Raw genomic sequence first — 26,486 nt, forward strand, 5'->3', positions numbered from 1 at the left:
TGTTTGTGCAGATGTGAATAATAACTGAACTCAGGTGTTCTTCTTTTAGCCGCTCCCACAGCAAGTCATCAATCTCACCCCACCCTGGCATCTTCCTCTGTCACCACCAACCCTCTGCTTGTCCTCTGTCACTACATCCATGTACCTTCTCTGTGGTCTTCATCTTTTCCTCCTGCCCATGCAGATCCATATTCAGCATCCTTTATCCAATATGTCCATTTTTACTCCTCTGCAGATATCCAAACTTGGCCTGACCCATCTCTCTGATACACTCTTTTCTCATCCTGACTATTCTGCTGACGTCCAATGAAAATGTCATCATCTTCAGCTCTGCCACTGCCACCTCCTGTCTAAAACAGCAGCACTGAGACCCTTTAGAGGCGGTGGTGTCAGTGTGGTTCAAAATAAACTCCAGAACGGTTCATTTACAGTCTGACCCACCGACCAGCTGCATGTCAGAGCTAAATGCCTTCCCATAGATAGGTATGCTTTATATTCTGGGAATGCAGTAGAGTACCACAGACGTGCAGAATACACAAACTGTAACAACGGACCCTAAAATGAATAAAATTGCCTGGAAAAGTACAAATATTACTACAATTTCCCCTGTTATCCACTAGCCAGTTCAGATCAGAATAAAACAGCTGCAGGAATGAGGATGCCCTTCATTTTCTACAGTCTGAAGCTATCTGTGTATTCATGCAGATGACTCGACCAATTACAATCCACTGTTTATTTAATGACATCTTATTGCATGTACAGCAGTAAAACTTTTTTATAAGCTGAAAAGAAAAGGTGTTAACATAGTGAGAGACTGACTGCTTAAAAAAGAATCAGTAAAAAAGTAGGAACAATTTTGCCAAGCACGGGACATTAATTTAGATGTTTACATAGATCTTTTGCATATTTTCAATTCTTTAATGTTCAAAACAGAAACATTTAGAAAAAAACAGTAAGTAATACACGAGACTTTCTGCATCTAAACATACACATCCGTGTGCTAAGAGCTGGTTTCAGTTGTAAAAACTGAGCTTTGGTCCAGCTTTAGGCTGAGTGATGGTTGAAACTGCATGTGCAAAGCTGAGGGTTAGAAGTTTTCTTCTGCTGGCGGCTGCAGACTTTGATATTTCGCCGTGGCCTTGCAGGGTCAGTCTTCGTTGTTGCAGTCTGTGCACAGAATCAGATCTCGGTCTGGGAAAAAGCCAGAGCCCACCAGCGACACGGAGCAACGCGAGCACTTGAAGCACGGCTGGTGCCACTGCCGCTCCTGAAAAGAAACGTACTTCCCATCTCCAAACCCTGCAAATACAAACACGCAGCACATGAGCAACCAATGAAAGGATTTTTTTTCTTTCATTCGGGGTGGAAAGCAGGCTTTCATAACAGCCTCGTAAAACTGCGGAAATAAGGTTCGTGAATTCGTGATAACATCAGCAGCTGGCAGCTACAAGGAAAGCACTGCCAGCTCTGTGTGCCCTCAAGTATTGCAGCTCATAGCTGCGGTCAAGAGCATTTAATTGAAATCCTCATTTATCTCTGGCATCTTAGTTAATGATGGAAAAAGATAAAGTTCATAATGAGTCTTCTTGTACTTTGTTTCCACCATGTGTAGATCTTTTGTTTTGTTTTTTTTAGCTTTGTGGTTGTCTCTAAAATTATTTTTAAATGTGTGTTTTGAGAAAATGAAGACGCTTCAGTCAGTAGCTTGTTTTTGGATTGCTTGTGTACATTATCCATAACCAAGGTTAAATTAAGAGGCAAGCTCCCGAGCTGGAAAAATTAAGCCGAGGCCAAAAAAACATGCAGTTCCCCTAGTGGCCACTTGGGGCTGACTCCTAAAGTGAGTCAGTCCTCACAGACTCCCCTGTGCCAAGAGACCAGTAAGTGACCTCCCTTAGCAACCACAACAACCTAGCGACTTTTCATCTTCAACTTTTAGTTTGAAGGTGGAAAGTCTCCATTTCCATTTTAGTTTGAAAGTATCTGCAGACAAGTCAGCATCTACCATGCAAGCTACTGGTGATGGCAGTTTTTCCATCACTCTCTTTTCATTGATTTAACCTAGCAACCAACCACTCACAAAAAGGTTGGGAAATATATATTTTCCCTAACAACCCAAGGTTGCTAGGGGGTCACAAACGAGCCTTTAGGTCAATGTGAGGCCTTTTGAATACAGCTTCATTTACTAATGTAAGGCTTCAAAATACCACATCTCAAACCAGTGGGTGACGTCACAACAGCTTTGCTACATCTCTTAAATACAGTCAATGAGTTGACTCATACTGCAGAGAACTAGCACCTAAATCTGCAGCTTTTTAATTAGATTTACCAAGCTTTATGATAAGTTTCAGTTAATATTTTGCTTTCTGGCCATAATTTTATAGACAACTCAAAGACTCATTAAATTTTGTGTCATAATTTTTTGCATTTTGATCCCAACCAATGTGCTCGGACAGCACAGGAATTCTGGAAAATTTTGGCATCATTGGTGGAGATGGTGTTTGAAGAAATATGCATTCATGTGTTTAGTATATACAGACTCCTGCACACATGGAGCAAAGCATGAGCTGGCCTAGCTAGAAAACATAATGCTGCAATTAACTGAGAAATATTTCCCTTATGAATTAGTAGTGGCCAACAGCAGAGCTAAAGGAAATGACTGTTTACATTAATCATGAGAAAACAAAATAAATCAGATGTGTGTGTGATGCTCTTTAGTGTTTGCTAACTGTCTGGACACTTTTCTTTATTTCTTCTTTATATACAGTTCCAGTGGTGGAAGCCCATATTATAGATGGTCAAAGTTTCAAATAATGGGATCATCTGGCAACCTCTTGTTGCTAGAGGAAAAATGAATGTGCCATGTACTCGCTGAGTGTGATGCAAGCTTTTCACCTTCACATTAACTGGTGTGATTTACAAGTGAAACCAATTCATGTCAGAAGGTGCAGCTTTTACTAAGAAAATGATTGCTCCATATTTCCAGTGACCAAAGAAATCACAAAGAAATTTTTGTTGCAGCATTCTCTTTATGTCCACTTTCACCTGCTAGCAACTTCCAGCAACTACTTGCCAATCACTGTTTTCCATGGTCACCTGTGGCTGAGAGCGGGCTGCTCTTTAGGCCTGAGTGATTATGGCTCAGTTTATGTGAATGTAATCCCTGTGAGCCAAACGTTCAGGCTTCAGACTGCTCTAAGCGCCAAGTTTTGCACAGTTTATCTACTCTTGGCTCTGTATGATGTCACAGAGAGAGGATGCTACTAATGTGGTGATTTTAGGCACACGGGTTACACACTGGATGAAAGGGAGAGGAGTTAAAAAGCTTTTGCTAGACAGAGGCCAAAAGACCTCAGCACAGAATAAATGAGGACTACTTTAGAAGATCAATCATGCAAAGCTACTCCAGTAGAGTCCAAGAATAAACACATGGAGCTCAAAATGAGCATCATAAGAATGCTATGTGATCAAATCTTGGTGGAACTGGCCAAGAAAATCAGTTTCTGAAGATTAAAGTAAATAAAATCATGTTTTTACTGGTGTTTATAGTACAATTTTATCATTTATATCCATCACAAGTGTTTACAGCATTTAGTTTACTCCGCAATGGCAGCATTCCCGTTCCAGTGGAGCATCCAGCCTTAGATCAGCATCTCTGCTGAAGGTTCACTCTCCAATCCACAGCTATATCCAATGTGTTTAAATCATTTCTAATGGAAACTGGACTTTTTTTCTGCTGCTGTCTGACATTAAAAGCATTCACTGTGAATTAATTTGTTTGAATAACAGGGAGAATCCACACAGAGGACACAGAGAGGCTCAGAATTTAAGCCCTGAGTCACCAGACCTGCTGAAACCTGTTTGCTAAAGATAACTGTTTAGGCCTTTATTGACAGAAGATCATGAAGACACACGAAAAACAGATAAAGGAGAGGCGCACGGTATCTCCGACCTGAAAGAAATGAAACCAGGAGCACTGCATGCACATCGTTTCGCAAGTCCCCAACTCGTTGTGTAAGCTCTGGGGGAATGCACTTATTACTAACCTGTGATGGCCGTGTTGCAGCCGGCGCACTTTTTAGCATACAGGTTACTGAAACACTTGACGCAGTACGGACTCTCCCCCTGCGAGGTGAAGGGTTGGCCAGCTAGCGGCGTTTTGCAGCCCGTGCACAAAAAGCACTCTTTATGCCACACCTCGTCCTTGTAGGTCACCCCTCCTTTAGTCAGAGCCTGAGAGACACAAACTGGGTCAGTAAGACATGTAACACATTAAAATCCTGCTTCTAAAGCTCCTGATCCTGCCACACATTTGGCACATAGCTCAGGACTTTTTCTGTGGGCTTTGTTTTTAATTGGGTTTATGCTTCTTTTAAGATTACATACAGGTGGAATTTCAACAATACATCTCAGTTTTTCCACATTCAGCCCATTTAATGTTATTACAAAGAAATGCTTCTACAGTAAATGAAAGAAACCCATCAGCGTGCATCACTGGGTGCTGTTGTATTATGGCACGTCAGAGGTAATGTCTTTGTTGGTAAATGGGCTGTAAAATTTAGCGTAATTAAGACCTCTGATTGGGAACAAATGAGTCTGGACCACCACTTAAGAACAGATCAAGATGTTATTCCTTCTTAACTTCCAGCTGTGTGACGCAAAATACAATAAAAAGTCCAAAATTTTGGCTTCTTTCTTTTTATACTCTGCAAAATCGTCCAGTGGCCGGGTTTGGACTCTTTGCCAGACCGATTGTGGCCCTCAGGCCACACAGTTGTGAGAAACTGTATGGCCTGGAGAAACATTTAGAGAAAATCCAAAATAAATCAAACTTGTGTACCGATTCTTGTTTTTTAAAGTCATTAAAGCTGTACAATCATTCCATCCTGGAAAAAGATCAGTTCAAAGAAATAATTCAAAAGCCCAAAATTACCATGATATTCATGCCCACGATGGGTGGATGTAAACCACTGACTTCACTGTAACAAGCTAGATTTAGATTAGCTGTATTGTGTACACATATGTGCATTTATCTGTTCAATTCAATCTAAGCGAACTTGTTTAACAAACTTGTTCACACTACATACATTTTTCAGGATAAGCAATCACTTCTTTGCGCTTTCATGGTCGCGTCGTGTGTTGCTGACAACGTATTTTTGAGTTATGACTTTCTAGTTTTGTTTATTTGAATATTTTCTTATGTTCCTTTGTTTGCATGCATGCATTCTGTCTATAAGCACAATAGCAGAAAAAGCTTTGAATGAATTCTCATAAAACTTTGTAGAGGTATAGAGTGGGATCCTGTTAACAATCCATTAAAATCTGACAGACATTCACTGAGGTCTTCAAGGTCAACTTAATGATTTATTGGTCAACAAAAAAAGCATTGCATAGAAACTGTGATTCTTACGAGTGTGCTGTATAAAGTGAAAATATAGAAAGGACTGCATAAAGATTTAAACTATCATATATTTGACCTCTGATCTCTATTGATAGATCTGCTGTACAGCGCTACATACAGCCTTTTAAACTATGCGTCTTACTTTCCCTTTTTCTTAGTTCCTGGTTATAGTTTTTGTTTTCTTCGTGTATTTTTTCCTTTTCAGTCTCATTCTCTGTTTTAGAGTTTAGTTTCATCCTAATTTGTCAGTACCCCTGTATTAGGTTCATTTCTGTCTGTGTTTCCGTTATCACGTTTCACTTCCTGCTTTATTTTGATGGTCGTTTGTTTGTTTCCTTGTGTTACTTTTACCCGTCTTCATCTCGTTTCTGCAAACACCTACGCCTGTGTTAGTTTGTCCCAGCTGACTCCACTTCCCACATTACCGTGTGTGATTAAGTAGCTTAAGGCTGCCTGTGTTTACTTGTTGTGTTGTACTGTGTGCTTCCTGCTGTCTCGTATTCTCCTTTTGACATCAGGTGCTCTGTAAACACGTTGTGTAGTGGTTGTGTAGCGTTGATTACTCAGGAAGCTGGATCATCTAGATTTTTTGTGGTAGATTATACATTTTAGGAGTTTAAATTGTCAGGAAGAGAGAAAAAAATGTAATTTTGGACTCTGTAGTGATATATTTTGGTGTATTCTGGTATTTTCCAAAGGAAAGTTTTAACGATAAGATTATTTTTGCACCTTTTTGCAGTGGCTGCACTGAGGAGCAAACCTGCCCTCGTAGCAGGGCACGCAGTAGTAGTTGTTTTTGTCTGGGATGAAGGCCTCTGTACCGATGGGCTTCTCACAGCCGTGACACGCGAAACAGTCCTCGTGCCACGTGGAGCCGTCGTACTCCAGCATCCTCGATCCTGTAAGAGAGAAAAAAAAAAATCAACGCCGAAAGCAAAAAACTTTTGATCGTTTGTTGTTGTTTTTCCATGTGTAACTCTTGGCTCCTCTTTGATCTCTGCTGTAAATACAAACTGGAATGAAATCTGATAACATTCATACGAAGTCTGTGAAAACCAAAAGTGGTGATTCGGTGTGATGGCTGAACCTCTTTTGGCACTGGTAAATTGCTGCAGCTCCAGTGCATCAAAACAGCGTGATAAGCAGTAACGTAGCCGCTGCGTACATGTCCCCGGCCTTCTAGCACAGTTTTACCCATTTTGTAAGCGCCCTTTAGTTCAGAATCACTCACCACTGAGGTTTAGAGAAGCTGGCAGCCAGTCATGCTTATGCTTATGAAACTGGACATCAGATCCTTTAATCACTGAGCTTGTTTTACAACTTTTGGGACCTGAAAGGCAGCCCAAAAGCATGACGGTGTTTTGAACATGAACTTGGCTGCACATGTAAGAAATGGGGTAAGAGGGCAGGCACACCAGTCTGATCAGAAACTAAAGAAGAGAACTGGTGTAACATCCACAACCCACAAGCCCGTGTAATTTTCAGTCATCTGACACCGATACTTTGCGTGTTTTCTTCACAGCGGCAGGAACTCTGCTGGGAGGATTTCAGCAGAGCGAGGAAACAATCACGCTGTCACATCTAAGCTGTCACCCTCCCTGATAACTACTGCAAAGAGAGGGTGTGAACTTTCCGGTATCGGCTCTGAAAGGCAGTGAACGTTCGAGTTTGAGCGATTTGTTGCAGAGGAGGCGGCTTATGAACATGGTTCAGTGGAAAGGAAAAAAAGTGATACAGCCTGTCTACATTGTCTCTACCTGGCATGACTGTCTTGTCGCAGGCCACACACTTGGAGGAAAATTCATTGCGGTAACAGTCGCTGCACACCAGAGCGTCATCCTGGCTGGTGAAGGGCTCGTCTGCCAGAGAGCGGTCGCAGCGGAAGCAGCGAAAGCAATGCTCGTGGTAATGTCTGTTCTCATAGAAGAGCTCCTGAGGGAAGACGAGAGATGTGAAGCTTCAGATTAAAGCGTGTCATTGGTTAAAGAAGCTCGGGGTATCGAAAATGCAGTTTTGTTCTCTTCTGTTCTGCTCTTGTGGCACACACACATCTGCTGGTTATCTGCTTAAAAAGGCACACAATAAGAAGCTAAAATGAAACCTGATGAAGATGATGAACTGGGTTTAAACCTGCTCTTCGCCTCACCCTATGGTAGCTGGGATAGGCTGAGTTGGATAAACAGAGGTGGATGGATGAACATTTCTACTTAAAACAAGATGGTGAAAAGTTCAAATAAGTGGATACCAAAAAAAGAGTTTCAGTGATCATTTCTTATGCATGATATGGCCCTTAGCTTTCTGCAGAAAGCTTCACTTGCTTGTTGAACTGCACACAATAAACAGTATGAATTCTTCCAAAGGGAAAATTGTTGCTTTTATTGTGGCAAGAAATGCATCTGGGCATGAAATGAGCTTCCACTTTTATTTCCTGGCACATGGATGTCCCAAAAGCTCAAATTAGGTGCTGTGAGAAGCATGTCTGCAGTGTTTTTACCTTTATTGGATTACAGGGACCTGCTCTTTGTGAATGAACATGGCCAGTCCCTATAGAGGCTGGATATTGTTTACCATGTTGCTTTATCTTTTATTACTGGCTGTAAAAACCATGAACATCCCTGTTCTCTCTTTCCTATTGGTTGGTTTTTGCATTTAAATCTCTGCTTGGGTTGTTTCCTGCTTATTTGTGTGCCTGTAAGTGTAAAAACCACATCCAGTACTACCTACGGTCTTGCAATATGTTGTAAATGTTTGTCTGCAGAGTCAGAACAGAATTAGGAAAAAAGACTTTTAAATATTCCGCTTTTTCTCCCAGGAATATTCTACAGAAGGAGCTGGAACTGTGAGAACTGGCCTCGACGAGGGAGTTTGAGCCCATTTTCAAGGAGTGAGAAAACACTTCTCTTCATTAATGTGACTGCTTTTGATCTTGCTCTTGTTACTGCACACAATACTGCATATGATACTGTAAATGTGTTATATTGTGTTATATTTACTGTCCAGCCCTGCTGGTCAGGTCTGTCTTGAAAGAAAAAAAGAGATTTTTCAACTTGAGATTCTTAACAACACTTTTGTCTGGATATCTACAGTGAGGTACGTGTGGACAGGGGTGGATGATTCTTAAAAATGTTACTTGATCTCGATCACAACTTTACGTCATGGGCCAGATGCATCCCACTTTGATCCTGAATTGGAAAGACCAACAAAACTCCCCTTTTATCAGAGTACAGAAGTGTTATTTATACATTTAATCCTTGATATTTGTCAATACAGTGGAACCCCGACTTACGAAATTAATTCGTTCCGAAATTAATTTGTAAGTCAAAATTTTCGTAAGTCGAAGCACCTTTTTCCATCGCCTTTTGAGTGAGGCAATGCTGGCTGAAGACAAAGTTCTTGGTGGAGGAGGAGGTGGCGGAGGTTGAAGAAAGCATACGTATGCATGCATACATATGTATGTGTATATGTACATAACATTATGGAATTTAATTTTTTTTAATTTTCTATTTTATCTATTTCGTTACGCGGGCATTTTGCCGTACCATGGGCAGAAATATTGCCGTTAAGTGCCTTCGTAACTTGAATTTTTCGTTAAATGGGGTCTTCGTAAGCCAGGGTTCCACTGTATAAGGAAAAGAAGTTCAATTTTAACAGTACATCTCAGTGTTTCTACACCATAACAAAATGCTGTGGTAGTTATCAAAAGAAATCTGTCACTCTGACTCTTAAATTGTAAGAAATAAATGTGTAAAGCTCTAAAACTTATGAAAATACTGTTAAAAGTCTCAAATTTGCTCTTTTCTTCACGTTTTCCACAGCTGTGAAGTGAGGCCCGATTGGAGCCTTTGCCGAGCCGATTCTGGTCCCCAGGCCTTACGTTTGACACCTCTGCATTATGTTATCATTGCATGCATATTTGATTAAATGCTGAGGAGTAATTATTCTTTTAAACTGTGGATGGACAGATGAAAGATGCCTCACTATAGCCAAGAGAGCTCAAAACATACTTTTATGGAGGTATGAGTCATTTTGTCTTGGTTACAACTATCTGTGCTAAACTATTTACTGTTTAATGCAAGTGACACAGTGTATTTCTGCACTCTTTTATAGATGTAAGTGTGCAGCAGCAGCTAAGTTGAAAATAATTGTACTTCTTGAGCCTGTCTGGACATACAGTAGTCCCGCTTCACTGTTTGATTCAAAAGCAGGGAACTAAAACAATGTAGGCTACAAGTTTAGACTTGATTTGTTTTTGTTTCTTATAAAAAGACAAGAGATCATGTGCCCACAGCGCCCCGCTGTCTCCAAACAGAAGAGTTAACAGAGGCGTTCCCCCTTTCTTCATCATTATTTTCTTAAAAATCAGAATAACTCACTTTGTATTTTCTCTCCGTAACAGCTGCTTGTGTTCCAGGTCACATGCAGTTCACGCGAGCTCTGTGATAAATGGCTCCATTGAACGGTGGGTGAAAAACGTATTTTTGAGGCATGGGGTTTCACAGCAGGGAACGGGATGAGCGATGCGTGCTGTTACGTGTTGTGCAGCCAAAGCAAGCAGGACTGTAATTTACTGCGCTCCCTCACAGGGAGTCCATAACTCACAGGACACTGGTGGCCTGGTGGCGTCTGTGGGTGTTTCCTTCAGGACAGTGTTTTTAATTTTCACTCAGCTAAAGCTTTTGGACAACTTAAAGGGGATTACTGACAATTTGGTGGTCTGTAACTAGAGTTATGTTTTCCAGGCACAGCAGCTGGAAAAATTATTGTAAAGGACTCCGACTTGCACAATTTTTATTGGACGAAGAAACATTTGCTTAAGTAAAAGCGGCAACGCTACAGTGTAAAAACTACTTTTACTGGATAGTATGACAGTTTTTTCACATATATAAATTGTTTTATTTACGTACATATTCAGGTTTTATGTGCATCTTAATTATGACAGAGCAGATTGAAAATAGTAGATCAAATGCTTGATTTATTAGAGCGACATTACATCGTTATAGTTTACCATCTAGACTCCATCACTTCCCACAAACCTGATGCACAGTAAACTGAGGAGTTATGACTCCTCCACCACCCAAACGTCTGCCTGCCGGCTCCAGGGAGATGTTTGCTTATCATTTCCCACAAGTATGTTACACTGTAAATTGGGGAGTGATGAGTGATGGAGCCTAGGGGTGGATGGTGGGGGTGGTGAGGGGGTTGAAACAGCAGGGAGTGATGGAGGGATAGACCAAACTGGGAGCATACAGAGCAGGTTGAGTTGCTTTTCTTAACTTTTGATGTGAATCTCTTGTTCACATCCCCAAGGTGCTCTATTGGATTGAGATCTGGTGAACTCTGGTAAATTCATTTTCATGTTCATGGAATCAGTTTCAGGTGATTTGAACTTCAGGAAGCAACCATCAGATGGAATGGGCATTGGCCTTTAAATGATGTCACAGCCTACCTGAAGTAGTGTAACGGGGAAAAAATATTCCTAACAAAAGAAAATATACCTAACAAAAGAAAATATACCTAACAAAAGCTCAGCAAGAAACATAATTGTTACTGGATGTAACTTCGGTTCTATGAGTATGTGCATAGACCCTGAAACTCTGCAATTTCAGCAGACTTATAAATTCTTTCCAATCCACACCGTGTGACATAGATCCAATAAAGTTTGGACAAAGATGCACAGCTATAACTCCTGTTTCTTTTTTCTTCAGATAGTCTTCCTCCAGGACTCCAAGAAACTGTGATGGGAGTTTAACAGACTAAATAACCAATCCATTTAGTTAGCTGCAGCTCTGCCTTTTAAAATACTCTCATATTTTCCATTTAAAAGCCTAATGCTCCATCTAAGTAAAGTCAGGCAGTATAAAAGTCCTTCTAAATTATGTCTGATGGTAACTTGCAGTTAAAATAACAGTACAAGGTTGAGCAGATATACTTAAATCTTTCAACAGTGTATAATGCGAGCTCACCTTTGCATTGTGTCCAATTATTTCTTTGCATTCCTGGCAGGTGTTGGCGTACAGGCGGTCGTAGCAGGGGATGCAGTGGGGATTGTCCTCCGCCAGGATGTACTTGCGTCCATACAAGGACTCGTTGCAGTTTTTACAGTCGAACCGATCACTCATGATGATGCCTCTTCCTTAAGCCGACCTCCTGCAAAAAAACGAAACAAAAAACAGATGATTCACAGACGCAGTTTAGGATTCAATATTAGCAAGAATGCAGCACAGGAAGGAGGAGGAGAAGTGAGATTAGGAAGCCACAGAGAGAAAGCAGGAAGAAGGTTTTAATTTTTTTATATACAGTGAGGAAATAAAGGCCAACAGGAGAGAGCTAATCTACTGAAAAATGTTAGACTGCAGTCTGAGGTTAAACATTACTCAGGAACCTCTCCGTGCTTCAGCTGCTATAAGCACAGAATGGGCTGAATAAGCACACAGTTAATGTTGATATATTGTAACTCACTGCCGTAATGATATACAAGCTTCTCCCGTTTCATCATTACTCACAGAGAGTAAAAGCTCACTCCCAACTCGCTCCTGCATGAAACCCCCTGTGGCGTTTTTGGCGTTGACAAAAGAGGGACTAAACAATATTAATTGTTGGGAGGCGAACTGACACGACATTCTCAGTTTCAAAGGCTCTCAAGCCCTTTTTTTTTAAATCTGCGTTTGAACTGTGTGTCAAGGGCCACACAGCTCATTTGTCCGGTCTGTTTCTTCTGTCAACAGCTTCCTCATGAACACTGTTTTTCTGCAGACTCGGACACGCAACATCTATCGCAAGAAACTAGGAAAATACACACAAGGCAGAAAAGAATGAGTGACAAGACACTGGCAAACTGCAAAGCTCTATGTTTGGCTCTTTAGTGAACCATGAAAACTGTGGGGTTTGCAGCACTCCTGCAATAAATCTGATCTTTTTACAAGCTTTAATCATCATTGGAAAATGTGACACGTCTCATGTTAAAAATATACCTGGCACTTCTATAAATCAGCAAGAACTTTAGTATATTTAATAAAGTCGTGCAAAACTTTGCATTCAGCGTGAATATTCCTCAGTTGCAAGCCTTTGAAGAGGTTGAAATTTTACCGTTTTTAGTTTGTGTTACATTTGAGCCCTCCTAACTTCATAAGCACAGGAGCCGCATGAAGCTTTCAAAGTTTCCAAAGTTAAATTTGAGGGTCTGTAACATGATAAATGCTCACAGTATGAAGGTAAGGTCCTACCTGGCTTTATCTAATAGACCAAAATTGTTGTAATTTTGAAAAAACTGGCTTATTCGGAGGGCTCAGTTCAGGATTTTTGTTCAGATTAGATGGATTTTGTGTGGAATGAGCCTCTAACTTCAACTCCAACTTTAAAGCTGTGCTCAGCCGGCTTTTCTGAGCTCTGCATCAGTCCCTAAATGATGAACTTACATTCACCGTTTGCTGAATCTACAAATGACTAGAGTGGCAGGTCGTAGTGCAGAGGAAGAACAGGTGGAAATAAGGCCGGGCACACAGACATCCCGCTGTCATTACTGAGCACACAGACAGGCATTAGGAGGGCATGTGACCCTTATTTTCTGCAGCAGCAAAAGGAAATGAGTGAGGAAATGAAGTGCGGGAGGCTTAAATATCCTCTTGAAAACATTTAAGACAGGACAGACGTGGGCTTGAAAAGATATATGCGGTGTGAATGAGGATCACAGATAAGAAAAGGTCTCCAGTTTGGGGATATGGTCGTGTTCAGGATCACTGCACGTAAAAAAAAAAAACACTTAAAGAGGCCTAACCTATTTTGGGCGAAGAGTGGCTTTGACATGTTTCTGTAAAGTCGGAAAGGTTCAACACAGTGCAGCTGAGAGACTTTCAAATCTCCCCGAGGGATCAAGGAATGAGCCAAGCCCCCCTCTTCCTCTCTTCATCACCGACTCGGACGTAACGATGAGAAGACCCAGAGCTCACGCGAACTAAAGAAGGCCGCTCGCAAGTGTTTTTAGTGTTCGGCTGGCATGAACTAAGTGTTATTCTGAAGCTTTTTGCTTCACGCTCTGTAACCTCCAAGTATTTGCATCTGGTCTGTTAAGGAGTGATGGTGGAAGTGCAGTTTACATTCCTCGTGTCCAGCGCTATCAAACATTTTGTTTCAAATAACCAGCGATGCAGTAATTTCAGATAAACATGAAAAGAATAAACACTGTCTGCTCTCGGTCATGGTCGGCAAAGATGCCAGAAGCAGAAACTCCCGCTCCTCCAGGACATTTTCTCCAGGAGGGGAACGTGGAGGACCCCCTCCCTCCTCGCAGATAACAGCGCCGCTTCCTCTTAAAGGCCACCAAGCCGGGTCAACAAAACATGTAGGAAAAGCAAACTGATAAAAAAAAAACCATTACATCCCAACGTCTGGCTTCTGTCACATTTCTGTCTGGATGGAGAAATCAGCTCAACTTCCCTCCTAAATCGTCTAAAGAGGCTTTAGTTTCTATTCTCGTCCGTTCGTGTCTGCGCTGAATGCAGTGATAGAACAATAGCTTTCCTTCCGGACATAGTCTCCGCATTTTAGCGCTTCATGTTTCTCTTCCTGGACCACAACATCTGTGAACACATTTGTAGTCTCCAGCTGTTGTCTTTCATCAAATTCTCCTGTAGGCTTCCAGTCGGGAATTCTAATGGGACCGGTGTTCAAATGCATCACTGCTGAAACAAGATTTCATGGCTCCTGTAGGACAGTACAACTCTCAAGCTGTATTGTCATCTATACAATAGAAAACAGGGTGAGACAGGCTGTGAATGCACGTGGGACCAGCAGGATTAGTTCAGCTTAGTGGGAGCATGTGCAAATAAAGTTTAGAACATGCCTAAAGCTAACCTGTTAGGGCATATCTCCTTACTAAGAGAAATGTCAAACACCATCAAACGTGGATTAAACAAGCTATGAATACAGAATGAGACAAACATGTTTTGCCTTGCTTCCATTTCACAATATTTAAAGCCTCACTCACACAGGCTTAGAGACGTCCAGTAACTGCTAAGTGACTCAAATTCACATTTTCATGCATTACGTGGTCAGTGTGGAACTACTCATCTTTCCCTAGCAACTAGTGGTTGCCGGGGCATCACAACCGGTCTCTTTAGTGAATGTATTATCTTTCTGTTCCAGATCCACACACAAACATGAGAGTGGCACAGAATAATTTGGAGTGACTGGAGTGACCCACAGTGAAGCCTCAACCTGAATGTTTTCACCATCACCATCGCCGCCTTGGTATCATAAGGCCAGATGTGATGAGCCAGAGGCAGACCTGACTGGAAACTCACAGTCTTGTCAGTCACATGGGGTGCCACTCTAATGATGATAAGATATAAAATTAATTTTGCAATGTGTCCTGAAACTAGAAACTGAGCCTGTAAAGTCATTATGAAGGTGTTCACTGAGGTCACAGATCAAAGGGGCAGAGGGTGTAGACTTCTATAGAAATGCAAGATTTTTAGCAACTACAGGAGATGCTCATCATCATGGCTGCATACATATTTAGGGTGATAGTGGCTCAAAGAGTTGGCAGTTTGTCTTGTAATCGGAAGGTTGCCGGTTCGAGCCCTGGCTTGGACAGTCTCGGTCGTTGTGTCCTTGGGCAAGACACTTCACCTACCGCCTACTGGTGATGGCCAGAGGGGCCAATGGCGCGATATGGCAGCCTCGCTTCTGTCAGTCTGCCCCAGGGCAGCTGTGGCTACAACTGTAGCTGCCTCCACCAGTGTGTGAGAGTGAATGAATAGTGGAATTGTACAGCGCTATGAGGGCCCCGAAAAGCGCTATATAAATGCACTCCATTATATTTATGTGTCCAGAAAAGAAGCAAAAACCAGTGAAATAAAAACAGCAGATAATGGGAATAAGTTTTTACAAAATGCAAAAGATGGCTGGTACCATCATCTCAGCAAAAGCAAAGAAAAATGCAGAGGATTATAACTGCAAACCAAGACTGAATTCAGTGTTCGAGTGCATTTTGTATCAGGCATAAATGCAAAGCAACACCACCAAGTTTAATTTTCTTTAATTTCAGTCTCCAATAACGCTGCAGAGCTGAAGAGCTGAGTAGCGCCATTATCAGCAACATTACAGAGTCAGTGCTTTGAGATTTGGACTTCTTATCGTTTTAGTCCATTCACCCATCCATTTTTTCCCACTTACCCAATTCAAAGTGGGATGGAGCCCATCCCAGTGGTCATAAGGCAAGAGGCGGAGTACACCCTGGACAGGTCGCCACTCTAGAGATAGAGAAGCATTCACGCTCACATTCAGACCTGCAGCCAATTTAGAATTAACCTGCATGTCTTGGTTTCCATGGCAGGAAGCTGGAGTACCCGGAGAGAACCGATCTAAACACCACACAGAAAGGCTCCAGCCTGGACCTTCCTGCTATGAGGCACCAGAGCTGACCAACATACCAAGTGACCAAATCACTAGTCTAATGCAAATAAGTGTATATTAAGTACACCTTATATGTCATATATAAATAGAACGAGAAGCCAAGTAAAGAAAAGTAAACCCACAAAGTAAAACCTGGAGGGGTTTTTTTCTGTGTAACTTTTGATTTCTTAAGAGGCGGATTTTGATTTACACAGATAACATTTTCCATGCCTGAAGGAGAGCCCATGAACTGGAATGCCGCCTTCACAAGGCTTTTTAAAAAGGGATTCAACGTCATCAAACGGAAGCTGTGGGCGCGCAGACCTTTCCCTTCTTTTGTGAACTGCAGAGACTTGTCTCTTGCCTTTGCACAGATATACACATACTTTATCTTTCTTTCTTTTTTTTTACCTCGTTTACTGAACACAAAATTGACACAAAATGACAAATTAACTATATAAAATGAAAGCAGGTAGATATCTCATAAGGAGTGATGTCAAACCATTTTGAATGAGGTGTGAGACAAGATTCCTCTGAACGCCTCCAGAAACGCCATGCTTATGTAGCAATAACCAATCAGACAAGAATGACTTTATCTGCATACCATCCAGACAGGCTGACACACTCAGCTGTCTGAAACACCAACTGACTTCGTAGTAATTACCTTGTTTAAGAGGTAATCAATTTACAGGTGTCCTCTGCAACCGCACCCGGGAATTCATGTCACGCTGTTCTCTTCATGACACATTAAACCAAACAGTCATCCATCCTGTCTGAGTACTCTAACTCACACTCAAGTAGCACATCTGCTTAAACCATTTAAACCCACAATTCACCTCGGTGATTGCACATGTTGAATTTTTCGCTGATACGCCGTCTGCCCTGGAGAGAGATTTACCGGGCTCGCGGCTCGCGGCACTTTGTAGAGGATCAGCCTCCTGTCTAAAGTCCCTTCATGGCTTGCTTCTGTCGTTTTACTCCTCAGCAATGTGACGGTTTCTTGTGACAGGAGCCAGGAAATCTGCTCGTCTGGTTGTTAGTGTTTACTTTCCCTGCGGAGGAATTTAGACTTATGTCTGGGGTTCTCAAACCAGATTATTCCATGATGAAAACCACTGTCACATGCAATAAAATCAAGCAAAGCATATATGAGGAAAGTGTTAAATCTGTCACAGGCACAAAAATATTAAGTCATGCCGTACAAAAGAGGCTCAGAGCCTTTTTTGGGTATTTTTCCCCTCAGCCACCTGAAACTCACCGGCACACCCTCCAGTGTGTCTAAAGAAGGATGTTTTTAATGTGTTTTATTTTAAATTACAGTCGCCGCTTTCTCCACATTTGAAAACAGAGCCTCTTTCAACAGTTCAAACTGGTAAGCAGCTAAGAAAACAGGCAATTTTTTTTTAAATTAGTGGCTCCAGAGATGACGATGATGGTCGAGAAACTGTTCCAGACTAAAATGCGCATAAAATTTTTAACCTTTTAATAGCCAACAGTTTGCCAGCGTTTAGGTTCTGTTTTAGTCGCACACTAAACAAGCACAGTTTCAGAAACTGGAAGAATATTTCCCTTCAAATCAAGGCTCATACATAAACCTCTTTAGGCTGTGCCAAACAGACAAAAGGTCTTTAAAAAAAGCTAAAGAGTATGACCCGGGTGCCTTTCCCTCTAGCACCAAAATAATGTTGACCTTTGAGTTTGGTTTAACATTAGGGTGACAGTGTTTGTCTGCTGGACAATTCAACAAACTGACCCTGCCATGGTCCCTGTTATATTTGTGTATCTTTTCTTTCCTATCTGAGTTATAATGTTTAGTGCTAGGCTGTACTCACACTCGACTGCCTCACCCAGCTGCACTGCAACAACCCAAAAACACTTCCGCTCACCGCAGAATCTTAACATTGAAAAGTCGTTTTGCTGAATATAAAAGATTATGCTATGATGCTTTTATGCACGCTGTCACTTGATTGGATAAGTGGGGACAAACTTTTTAGAGGCAGCCAGAGTTGAGGAAGAGTTGGAGCGATCATGCTACGTCCTGCAGACTGTGCCCAAGTCCAGCTGAACAATGCTCGTGTCCAGTTATTGAAGCAGGCAATGGAGTGGTAAATGGTAAATGGGCTGGTATTCTTACATAGCGCTCAAAAGCTACAAGCCTCATTCACTCAGTCACACACACACATTAATGCGAGCCTTTTTTCTATCCCCAAGCATTTTGTCTGTCAGTCGCAGAAACACTCACATGGATGCACTGGGGGAACTTGGGGTTCAGTGTCTTGCCTAAGGGTACGTTGACATGCAGACTGTAGTAGCCAGGGAATACATCTACCAACCTTCCAATATGGATGATTCGTTGTACCTCCTGAGCCACAGCCATCCTAACGGAACAGATAATTTAACCATATTTAGATTTTAGAGGTTAAACACGCTCAGGTAGCCCAAGTGTGAGTACACTTGTACTCTTTATGACTCGGTGTTATTTACTTATTTTTCTTTTGGCTACTTCCTTTTAGTTTTCTCATGGGTCTTACTTCCTGCTTTTCTCTCTTTCCCGCCTTTGTGATCTCCTACCCCACATTCATCAGTTTCACAAGTGGTTTAACTGTGAACACTTGTGTCTCACCAGCAACTAACCATGTGAATATAGTGTATATAGTCCTGTCTCATAATCCTAAAGAAAGTTCACTAAATATATCAGGTTTGCCTTTTTTCCTCTTATAAACTTAACAATACAATAGCCTCTTTCTTCTGTATAGTAACACCCTTTAAAAATCCACAGACTATAAGAAAGTGTGTGACAAAGTTGGTTTTCAATTACCTCACCCCACTTCAGTGTTTATTCCCCCCCGAAATGGATTAGGGCGCTTTAACGGCCTGCAAAGCTCCAAACAGTCCTCATATTGTGCGACTGCTGCATTACACAACCTGGATTTGTCTGAGGTGAATGAGAATATTGACAGCACCCACAATAGAGCCCTGCAGCACGGAAACAAAGCGACACCCTTTTGGTTTCAACTATAGCCCGATAGAAAGTAAAATGAAAAAGAACAAGGCCGGTCTCTCAAGGCCGTCAGATGACTTTGCTTCCTTTCATCTCCAGTACAAAGACGCTCAATGTGGCGTGGCTTCCTGCAGATCACATGGCCAATTTCGGCTGCAGGCACACAAATCAACATGAACACACATTGTCGTTTGTGTTGGCTCTGATTAAAGAGCTCATCAGGATGAATTGCTCCTTGCTGCTGTAAACACTGATGTTATTTTGAGACACTGAGCTGGCAGATCGGTTACAGTATTTTGGTTACTTGCACATGGAAAAAAAAGAAGAAGATGAAGAAGAAGAAGAAGAAGAAGAAGGGAAAAAAGCTGCAGTTTCAGTTGTGAAATCCTTGAAAGGTCAGATTCAATATCAGCGACTCAAGGGGATTATAAACAAACTGTGACTGTGTCTTTGGTAATCGGTTAAACTCCATTAAAACGACACGATCGGTATGGATGATAAATGTCTGTCTTTCTGCAGATCATACATTTAGTTCCAGCTAAACTCTGAAGAGCTACATTTCCTGTGAGGTAAACTTTGTCTGGTTCGTTTGATTCAAACCTGTGATTTAATTAGGCATCATTAGATATTAATGCCACCCAGCCTGCGTCATTAAATCCAAAAACACGAGGAAATAAAGTTCTTTTAAAGATGTGTGTAGCTTAGTTTTCAGTCTCCAGCTGGCTGTTTGTTTATCTGTGGAAACAATGTGGGCCGCAGCTGCTACTGTCGACTCAGCTGACAAACATTTCACAGTCAAACAATTGAAAGAGTCACTACTGCAAACGTGTTTCACCCTCGGACCTGAAGGACTCGCACACAAAGGAGCGGTCCTGTCCACGTACGCAGGACGGTGCAGGCTCTGGCTCTATATTTCCCACTCTGTCATAGCCCACTCAGTGTTATGCTGCCATTCACAGTCACATAAAATCACTTGTTCATAAAGATTACTTTACCTCTCTTTGCTTTAATTCTTCAGATTTTAGTGACTCTGTTTGGTCTGTGACGGCCACACGAGTGCTTCCAGGGATTGCACTCCTTAAGAGGTGTTTGATACACATACTTATATATATTACATATATTTGTATCAAACCTTTTGTAATTATTTAGCTAAATATTGCATGATTTTAACCAGTTTAACCTTTAAAGTGCTTTATTTTATGAGCACTGTTGATTAAATTTTACTCAAAAAATTAAATTAGCCACATTTTCCACTCCGTTCCTTTAAGTTCACGCAAGCAAACTTTAACCACTGACAAGACTCTGGAAATGTTGCTGAACAGTGGAAAAATGCAGTTTAAGTTCAATTCATCAGTTTGTTTTTAGCCTTCTGCTGGTGTCTCTGGAGATTTTACAGCTGGCCAGACTAAATCAAGGGTTCTCAAAGTTTTTGTGGCCAGGGATCCCTTATAAGGTCCCCCTCAAAAGCTTAACACCAATTAAGTGTTAGCATCATCGTCTCTGTCGATTGACTCAGAGCTTTACTGCTACACAGCAAGAAAGCTTTTTTCCACCCTGAGAAGGATTTGACAACAGAATGATGTGATGTGTCACAATCGTGTCAAGCTGTCCAAAATTACTCTTTCATTCCTGTCTAAATGGGTTAACTTTGACATTTTTGTTTTTACAGAAGCTAAAGAAATGGGAACATGTGTTGTTGTTGTTTTGCATCAGGCCGCTATTAACAAAGTGCTTAAAGATATCATTTAAAACTGCAGACACACTGGTTCATCCCTTGTGTTAGGTGCCTTTTTCTGTTTGAATAATTCATCTGTCAGGGATCAGCGGTCAGATACACGGCCTGGACTTAAAACAGCCAGCGTCTAAAGAAAAAGTGTTAAAGACTTCAGAAAGAAACATATTTCTCAACAACACTTTCAAAAATACAAGAAAGTAATTGGAAGAAAAATATAAAGAAATTAGGGATGGTGCAAGACTTTTGCACTATTTAATAAAATTAAACAATTTTTATGAGTTATTCCAAATCATTTTTATGACCCAGTGGCTACAGGCTCCAGATCACTGGGGATCCACATGGACTAAATGACTCTGCGATTAAATAACTGTACATTTATGGTGTGGGGAGCACAGTGGTGCAGTGATTAGCGCTGCTGCCTCACAGCAAGAAGGTCCTGAGTTCCACCACCTGGCTGGGCCCTTTCTGTGTGGAGTTTTCATATTCTCTCCAGGTACTCTGGCTTCTTCCCACAGTCCAAAGATATGCAGTTAGTGGGGTTAGGTTAACTGGTCATTCTAAATTGCCCATAGGTGTGAAACTGAGTGCAAATGGTTGTTTAGCCGTGTGACAGGCTGGCAGCTGTCCAGGGTCTAGGATAGGCTCCAGCCTCCCCATGACCCTGACAAGGATAAGCAGAAGAGAATGGATGGATGGATGTTTCAACAGCCCCATTCATCCACCACCAAATGCCCACAAACGGCTTCACCAATCCCAGTTACATCAACCCACCTGCGCACCACCTGCTAAAGGTGCAGCTTACATTCCTTTCCCATTGCCGCATCATTTTGTTGAGGACTTGCAGTCTCACCTGTATCAAAACCTGTTCCTGATGTAGTACCTGTGAACCTCTGATATTCAGTACACGGTTAAAACAATGAATGATGAGTTGGAAGAAAGCTGAGGAATCTTCATCCTGAGAGGAAATGAATGTTTGTACCAAATGTCTTGACAATTAATTGAACAGTTTGTGAGATATTTAACTAAAACTGACTGTACAGCAGTCAGGAGATCATCAAAGAGACATTATAATTCATCCCTCAGGAAACATCAGTGTCTGTACTGAAACTGCAAACCCCCGAGCTGAGCAGTACGGCCCAAAATCGACTTAAAACATTTAAATATTACACTGAAATAAAGATGAAAGGAAAGAAAGTAGAAAGAAGGATTCAAAACAAAGATTACAATCAAGTGGACCTGTGGAGTCTCTTAAAACTAGGTTTGTTTTGGCAACGCGGTTGTTTAACTTGGAAAAAGACTGAAAAAAAAATAAACAGTAAGCTTGATCTTAAATAGTCTACAGAAGACTATAATCCAACACAAATACACGAGTAAACACTTTCCCATCAGCTGTCAGCGAGCAGAGGACATCGAGTTCAAGTCCTGGGTGTTAATGTAACAACTGTTTTCTGACAGAGTGCCGAAGCTGCTGTCTCTGTTTCATATTTACTGTTTGATTTATTTGTCCCGATGGACTGGCAGCCGGTCCACGGTCTAGCTTTTCCTTGTGCCCTCTGACAGCTGGGATAAGCTCCAGCCACGCCTGCAACTCTGAGATGGATGAGCAGTTAAAAGAAAACGGATTGGATTTATTTGTTCAGGGCTCCATCTTTGTGTTGCGGAGTAAATAAGTAGAGACAGTTATAGTCAAAAGTATTTTTTCTGTCTCACAGCCTCAAAGCTAGCTGTTTGCAGCATTGATGCATAAGTGCATGTCATACGCATCACTTAACTAAATACAGCCAGGACAGTATAAACTCAGTATACTTTCACTGTTTCCACAGGAATTAAGAAGATAAGTAGCAGCCGGTCAGATCTACATCTCAGACTCTGCAGGCCTCAGTTAGCATGTTAAAGGTTAAAGTTACAGAACAATTAGAAAAAGACTGAACAAACAGTGAGGTCATCTGTCTGACAGCTGAAGCTTGGCTCATATTTGATCGTCCTACTGCACAATGATCCTAAGCAGGAACAAAACAGAAAGGCTGAAAATGAAAAGAATTAGGAAGTTACAAAGCTCCAGTCAAAGTCCTGAACCTGATTGAAATGCTGCCACCCTCCTTTCTTCTTTTCTCTCTCCTCTCACTGCCCAACAGGTCGCAGCAGACAGCAGCCCCTCTCTGAGCCTGGTTCTGGTTGAAGCCTCTTCCTGTTAAAAGCCAGTTCTTCCTTCTCACTGTCACCAGTTCCTTTCTCACAGGTTTTGTGGCTCCTTCTCTGTACACAACGGTTTCTTATAATTTAAGCCCAAAAGAGATGTGCTCACAGATTTCTTTCTTTAATACAGCAACATTGAGACGTAATGTTAAAACTGGACTTCTTTCTCTTCTTCAGCAACTTAACGAAAAAGTTAAAAACTCTTTTACATTGACAGTCAAGGGAGCTTCACTGGTCTGGTGAAAGTGGGCTGTATGAGTTTGACACCTCTGTGCTAAACAAATGGGACAACACTGAAAAGATGCCTGATTGTGTCAGGACTCCCCAGATATCTATTTACACCTACAGCCAAGGGGCCACTCTGTCAGTGATGGGGTTGTACACATCGTGGACAAACACTGGTTTCAGCAGTGAGTGAAGCCATAGAAATGGGAGTGAACCAAGGGAAAGTGTATCTTTCACCATCTTAGAACGATTGAGCTAATCCATCCTCCAGTTCTTGGCCATTGATCAGCAAATGTGAAACTGATCTCATCGCTCACGTTGTATGTGACGGTGCTGGTTTTGATCTAGTTATGTTTGGTGAAGCCTGCAGTTAGATGAGACTGAAAAAGTCACGTGGATGGGTGAGGAAATGTTCCTCCTGCTGAAAACGCTGCGTCCAGGTGAACCAAATATTTTCCAAATAATTCACGCTTTACTTGGGGTGGCTGGAGCTCAGGCGGTCATCCACTGATCGGAAGGTTGGTGGTTCAATTTCTGGCTTCCCCCCAGTCTGCATGTCAACTATCCTTGGCCATGTTGCTCTCTGATGCATCAATCGGAGTGTGAATGTGTATGAATGTTAGATACGCACTAACAGATTAGAAAAAGTGCTTGTGTGAATGAGTTAGTTATATAAAGTGCTTTGAGTTCTCAAATAGAGTAGAAAAGCGCTATATAAGAACCAGACCATTTACTTTTGGCTCTTCTTCACACACTTTCTTGTTTCTATGAATTTATGTATGAACATGTACTTAAATGTGTTTTTTTATGGAGAGATTTGTCCACTTCTTTAATGTATCTATGTGAAACACTTTAAATGTTTTTTATTATTATGACAGTGATAGCTGCCTCTTGGCTTAACCTTTTTTTTAGGAGAGCTATGCAAGAAGAATTTCCTGAAATTCCAACAAACTCATCACAAGCTGCACAACAGGACTAGGAAATGGAAAAGACAGGCATGTGTGTGAGACTGACTCACGATGACACTGACGGTCTGAACGTGTGGCAGACAGTCGTAAAAATCATCTCCTCTCTGACAGTTTTCCCTTTATTTTCTAAGTCTGGGGTTTATCTCCACTGAGCTGGAGCCAACCAACCTTCACCCAACACAAGAATTTCAGAGGAATGTGACTGTGGTCAAAACGTGGCAACACTGTGTGGTTCCACCATGAAGGGAAGGGGAAAGAAAAGAAAACAAAAAGGCATTTTTCTTCTTCTGCCCTCTGTTTTCTAAAAAAAAGACAAAGGTCAGGAATTCCATTCAGCAGGAAACAAAAACACTTTTCTTCAGGGTGAGAGCGCAATCGGAGATGATTGTTTCAATGAATGTATTAATTTGACCTAATGGATTGGAACATGGGGATGGTGTGCGGTGATGGAAACTATGAGTGCCGGAGGCAGGGGGGGCAGCTGTTTGCTCAGTCTCCAGAACAAAATCTGTAATCTGATGGAGACATGACATCACTCCAACAGAACAGGACCGAAGGGCCTCGTTAACACGAAACAGACTAGAGTGCAAAACATGTTTGTTTGTGTGGGATTTTATTGGCCAGATATTACTTTGTGTGCCTCCGGCATCTGAGCCAGTTCAGCTCTTGAGGGGGGAAGTGTTTCCTCAAGGGTCTCCTTGTTCTTTTTCTCATAAATCTGACTTCAAAAGCACTTATTCACAGTATCAGTTACTCATTTGGACCATGTTCAGGCTCCCAAACCCCCAAATAGCATCATTATTTCCTCACACTAAAAGAACTTCCTTTGGCTTCAAAGATTTGGTTTATATCGGTCCCACATAACTTTAGAGTCCACTTTCTAATAAGGCACATTTTAAAGATAACAGTGCAGCTTTAGAGTACATTGAATTATCACATTTTAATTCAACTAAGCAGTTATTCACTTTTAAACCTAATTACTAGAGTGAGTTATTACAACCTGGCAACCTGCAAGCTTCTCATTTAATTGATCAATTACTAACTATTAGTAAAGCCATGAGTGGGTCATGAAGAGAGTCTTCATAAAGAGTGGAACCTTTCATTTTAAAGCCTCAATCCACGCAGATATTTAACGATGACTAAAACATGTCAGTAACTAGTTTTGCAGCAGGCGAAGACAGGTGTTTATGCCTCCGCGGATAAAACTAGACCTCACAAAAACATTCATTTTTCACACAGTAAAGCTACCTAAAGCTGCTCCTTTACCCCCCTCCTTATGCTGTGAAGCTGTCAGTAAATGTACACGTACCGCTCTCGGCGCACCAGCAGTTTTTGGAGATGCTCACAGGAGACTCTACAGCCTCTGCAGGACCTGCAGCCTCAGCCAGCCGCTCTGCTCTGCTCTGCTGAGATGACAGATAGTTAAATCCACCGTGGACTCCAGCGAGCTGAAAGCTGACGGCTTTCCACTGACAGAAGCATCTGCGCCGTCTCTGGTGCGTAAAACCAAAGCGATTCCTCCAAAACCCCGCCCCTTTCCCCCACCCACCTCTCTGTCCTTACACTCCCTCTTTATTTCACTTTGCGGGGAGCTGAAAGACGGTAGACTCCATGTGTTTTCTGGACGTAACTGAATATTTTAAATACATGGTAGACTTTAAGGGATCCTCGGGCTAGTGCAGGGGCGTTTCCGGGATTGTTTGGGATGGCAAAAAGCGGGGAAATAAATACTGTGGAGAAAACTGGGCACGATTTTCAGGCTCATGTGCAGCAGCCCCATGTGTCCTCAAACAGGTCTACTACATGAAAAGTGATACTGCACAAGAGTTTCAGGGTTATGTATATAAAAAAGTGACGAAACGCGTTTAGACTTACGTAAAAACTACAGTCCTGTTTAATAATAAAAAAACTTTAACTTTTAATTACAAGACCCAAAGTAAAAGTACCCCTTTGGATCATAATTATTCATTACTTAGTGTTTATTTGTCACTTCAGCGTAGTTGGGGGTGTTTTATTTCTTTATACACTGCTATCTAAAATCAATAAATCAATATAATACACTAAGGGGCAGTGCCACCCTGTGCCTGCCTTTGGACACTCCCTTGCCCTGCTGATCATATAAAATACTATCTAAATATAAATTTTCCAGCAGGAACGCTTTATTGTGACTTTTATTGGATTTAATACCACAGTAAAAGTCAGAGTTGGGGCTTAATCTCAACTCTGGAAGTGATTTTCTCTTACCGACAAGCTGAGCATCACCCCCACAGCTGTCCTCTCTCTGCACACTTTTCATCCATCAAACACAAATGAGGAGCTGAGATCAGCTTTAAAGCCTGCACACACACACACACACACACACACACACACACACACACACACACTTTCTCTCTGCGCTATCTTTCACCTTACAGTATTCGGTTTCTTCTGAGTTTTCTCGGTTTGATGCATTTTTTTTAATTTGTGGTTAGAAGCAAACTGCAGGGTCCTGGAATAAAAGACAGAGGAAAATCCTGGACAGCATGATATCATTTTCCCTCTCATTGACCTTCACTTTCCACAGTGGTG

General features: G+C 41.6%; 1 protein-coding gene and 1 long non-coding RNA gene across 2 annotated transcripts; one reads left to right on the forward strand and one right to left on the reverse strand.

Moving 5' to 3' along the window:
* Positions 1 to 904: 904 nt before the first annotated feature.
* Positions 905 to 25,412, reverse strand: fhl3b (four and a half LIM domains 3b). Its single transcript, XM_026157241.1, has 6 exons — positions 25,228 to 25,412; positions 11,365 to 11,548; positions 7,159 to 7,333; positions 6,131 to 6,300; positions 4,047 to 4,233; positions 905 to 1,299 (listed from the first exon to the last, which is right to left on the reverse strand). Exons 2-6 carry the CDS (start codon positions 11,518 to 11,520, stop codon positions 1,148 to 1,150), a joined length of 840 nt encoding a protein of 279 aa, XP_026013026.1. The 5' UTR covers positions 11,521 to 11,548; positions 25,228 to 25,412; the 3' UTR covers positions 905 to 1,147.
* Positions 6,240 to 11,467, forward strand: LOC113015287 (uncharacterized). The gene is made up of 5 exons (XR_003271079.1): positions 6,240 to 6,302; positions 8,214 to 8,285; positions 9,217 to 9,415; positions 9,798 to 9,860; positions 11,405 to 11,467. It is a non-coding gene; the product is annotated as an uncharacterized LOC113015287 (long non-coding RNA).
* Positions 25,413 to 26,486: the final 1,074 nt, after the last annotated feature.

Source organism: Astatotilapia calliptera, chromosome 22 (assembly GCF_900246225.1).
Source record: "Astatotilapia calliptera chromosome 22, fAstCal1.2, whole genome shotgun sequence".
Classification (NCBI taxonomy): Eukaryota; Metazoa; Chordata; class Actinopteri; order Cichliformes; family Cichlidae; genus Astatotilapia; species Astatotilapia calliptera.

Bases quoted from the DNA above. Each gene is read 5' to 3' on its own strand.
- fhl3b (XM_026157241.1), bottom strand. From the start codon at position 11,520: ATGAGTGATCGGTTCGACTGTAAAAACTGCAACGAGTCCTTGTATGGA. The intron at 7,334-11,364 runs GTGAGCTCGCAT...GTCTTCCCTCAG, and splicing joins TAATTGGACACAATGCAAAG to GAGCTCTTCTATGAGAACAG. The intron at 4,234-6,130 runs GTGCAAAAATAA...TGTGTCTCTCAG, and splicing joins AGTGCAGCCACTGCAAAAAG to GCTCTGACTAAAGGAGGGGT.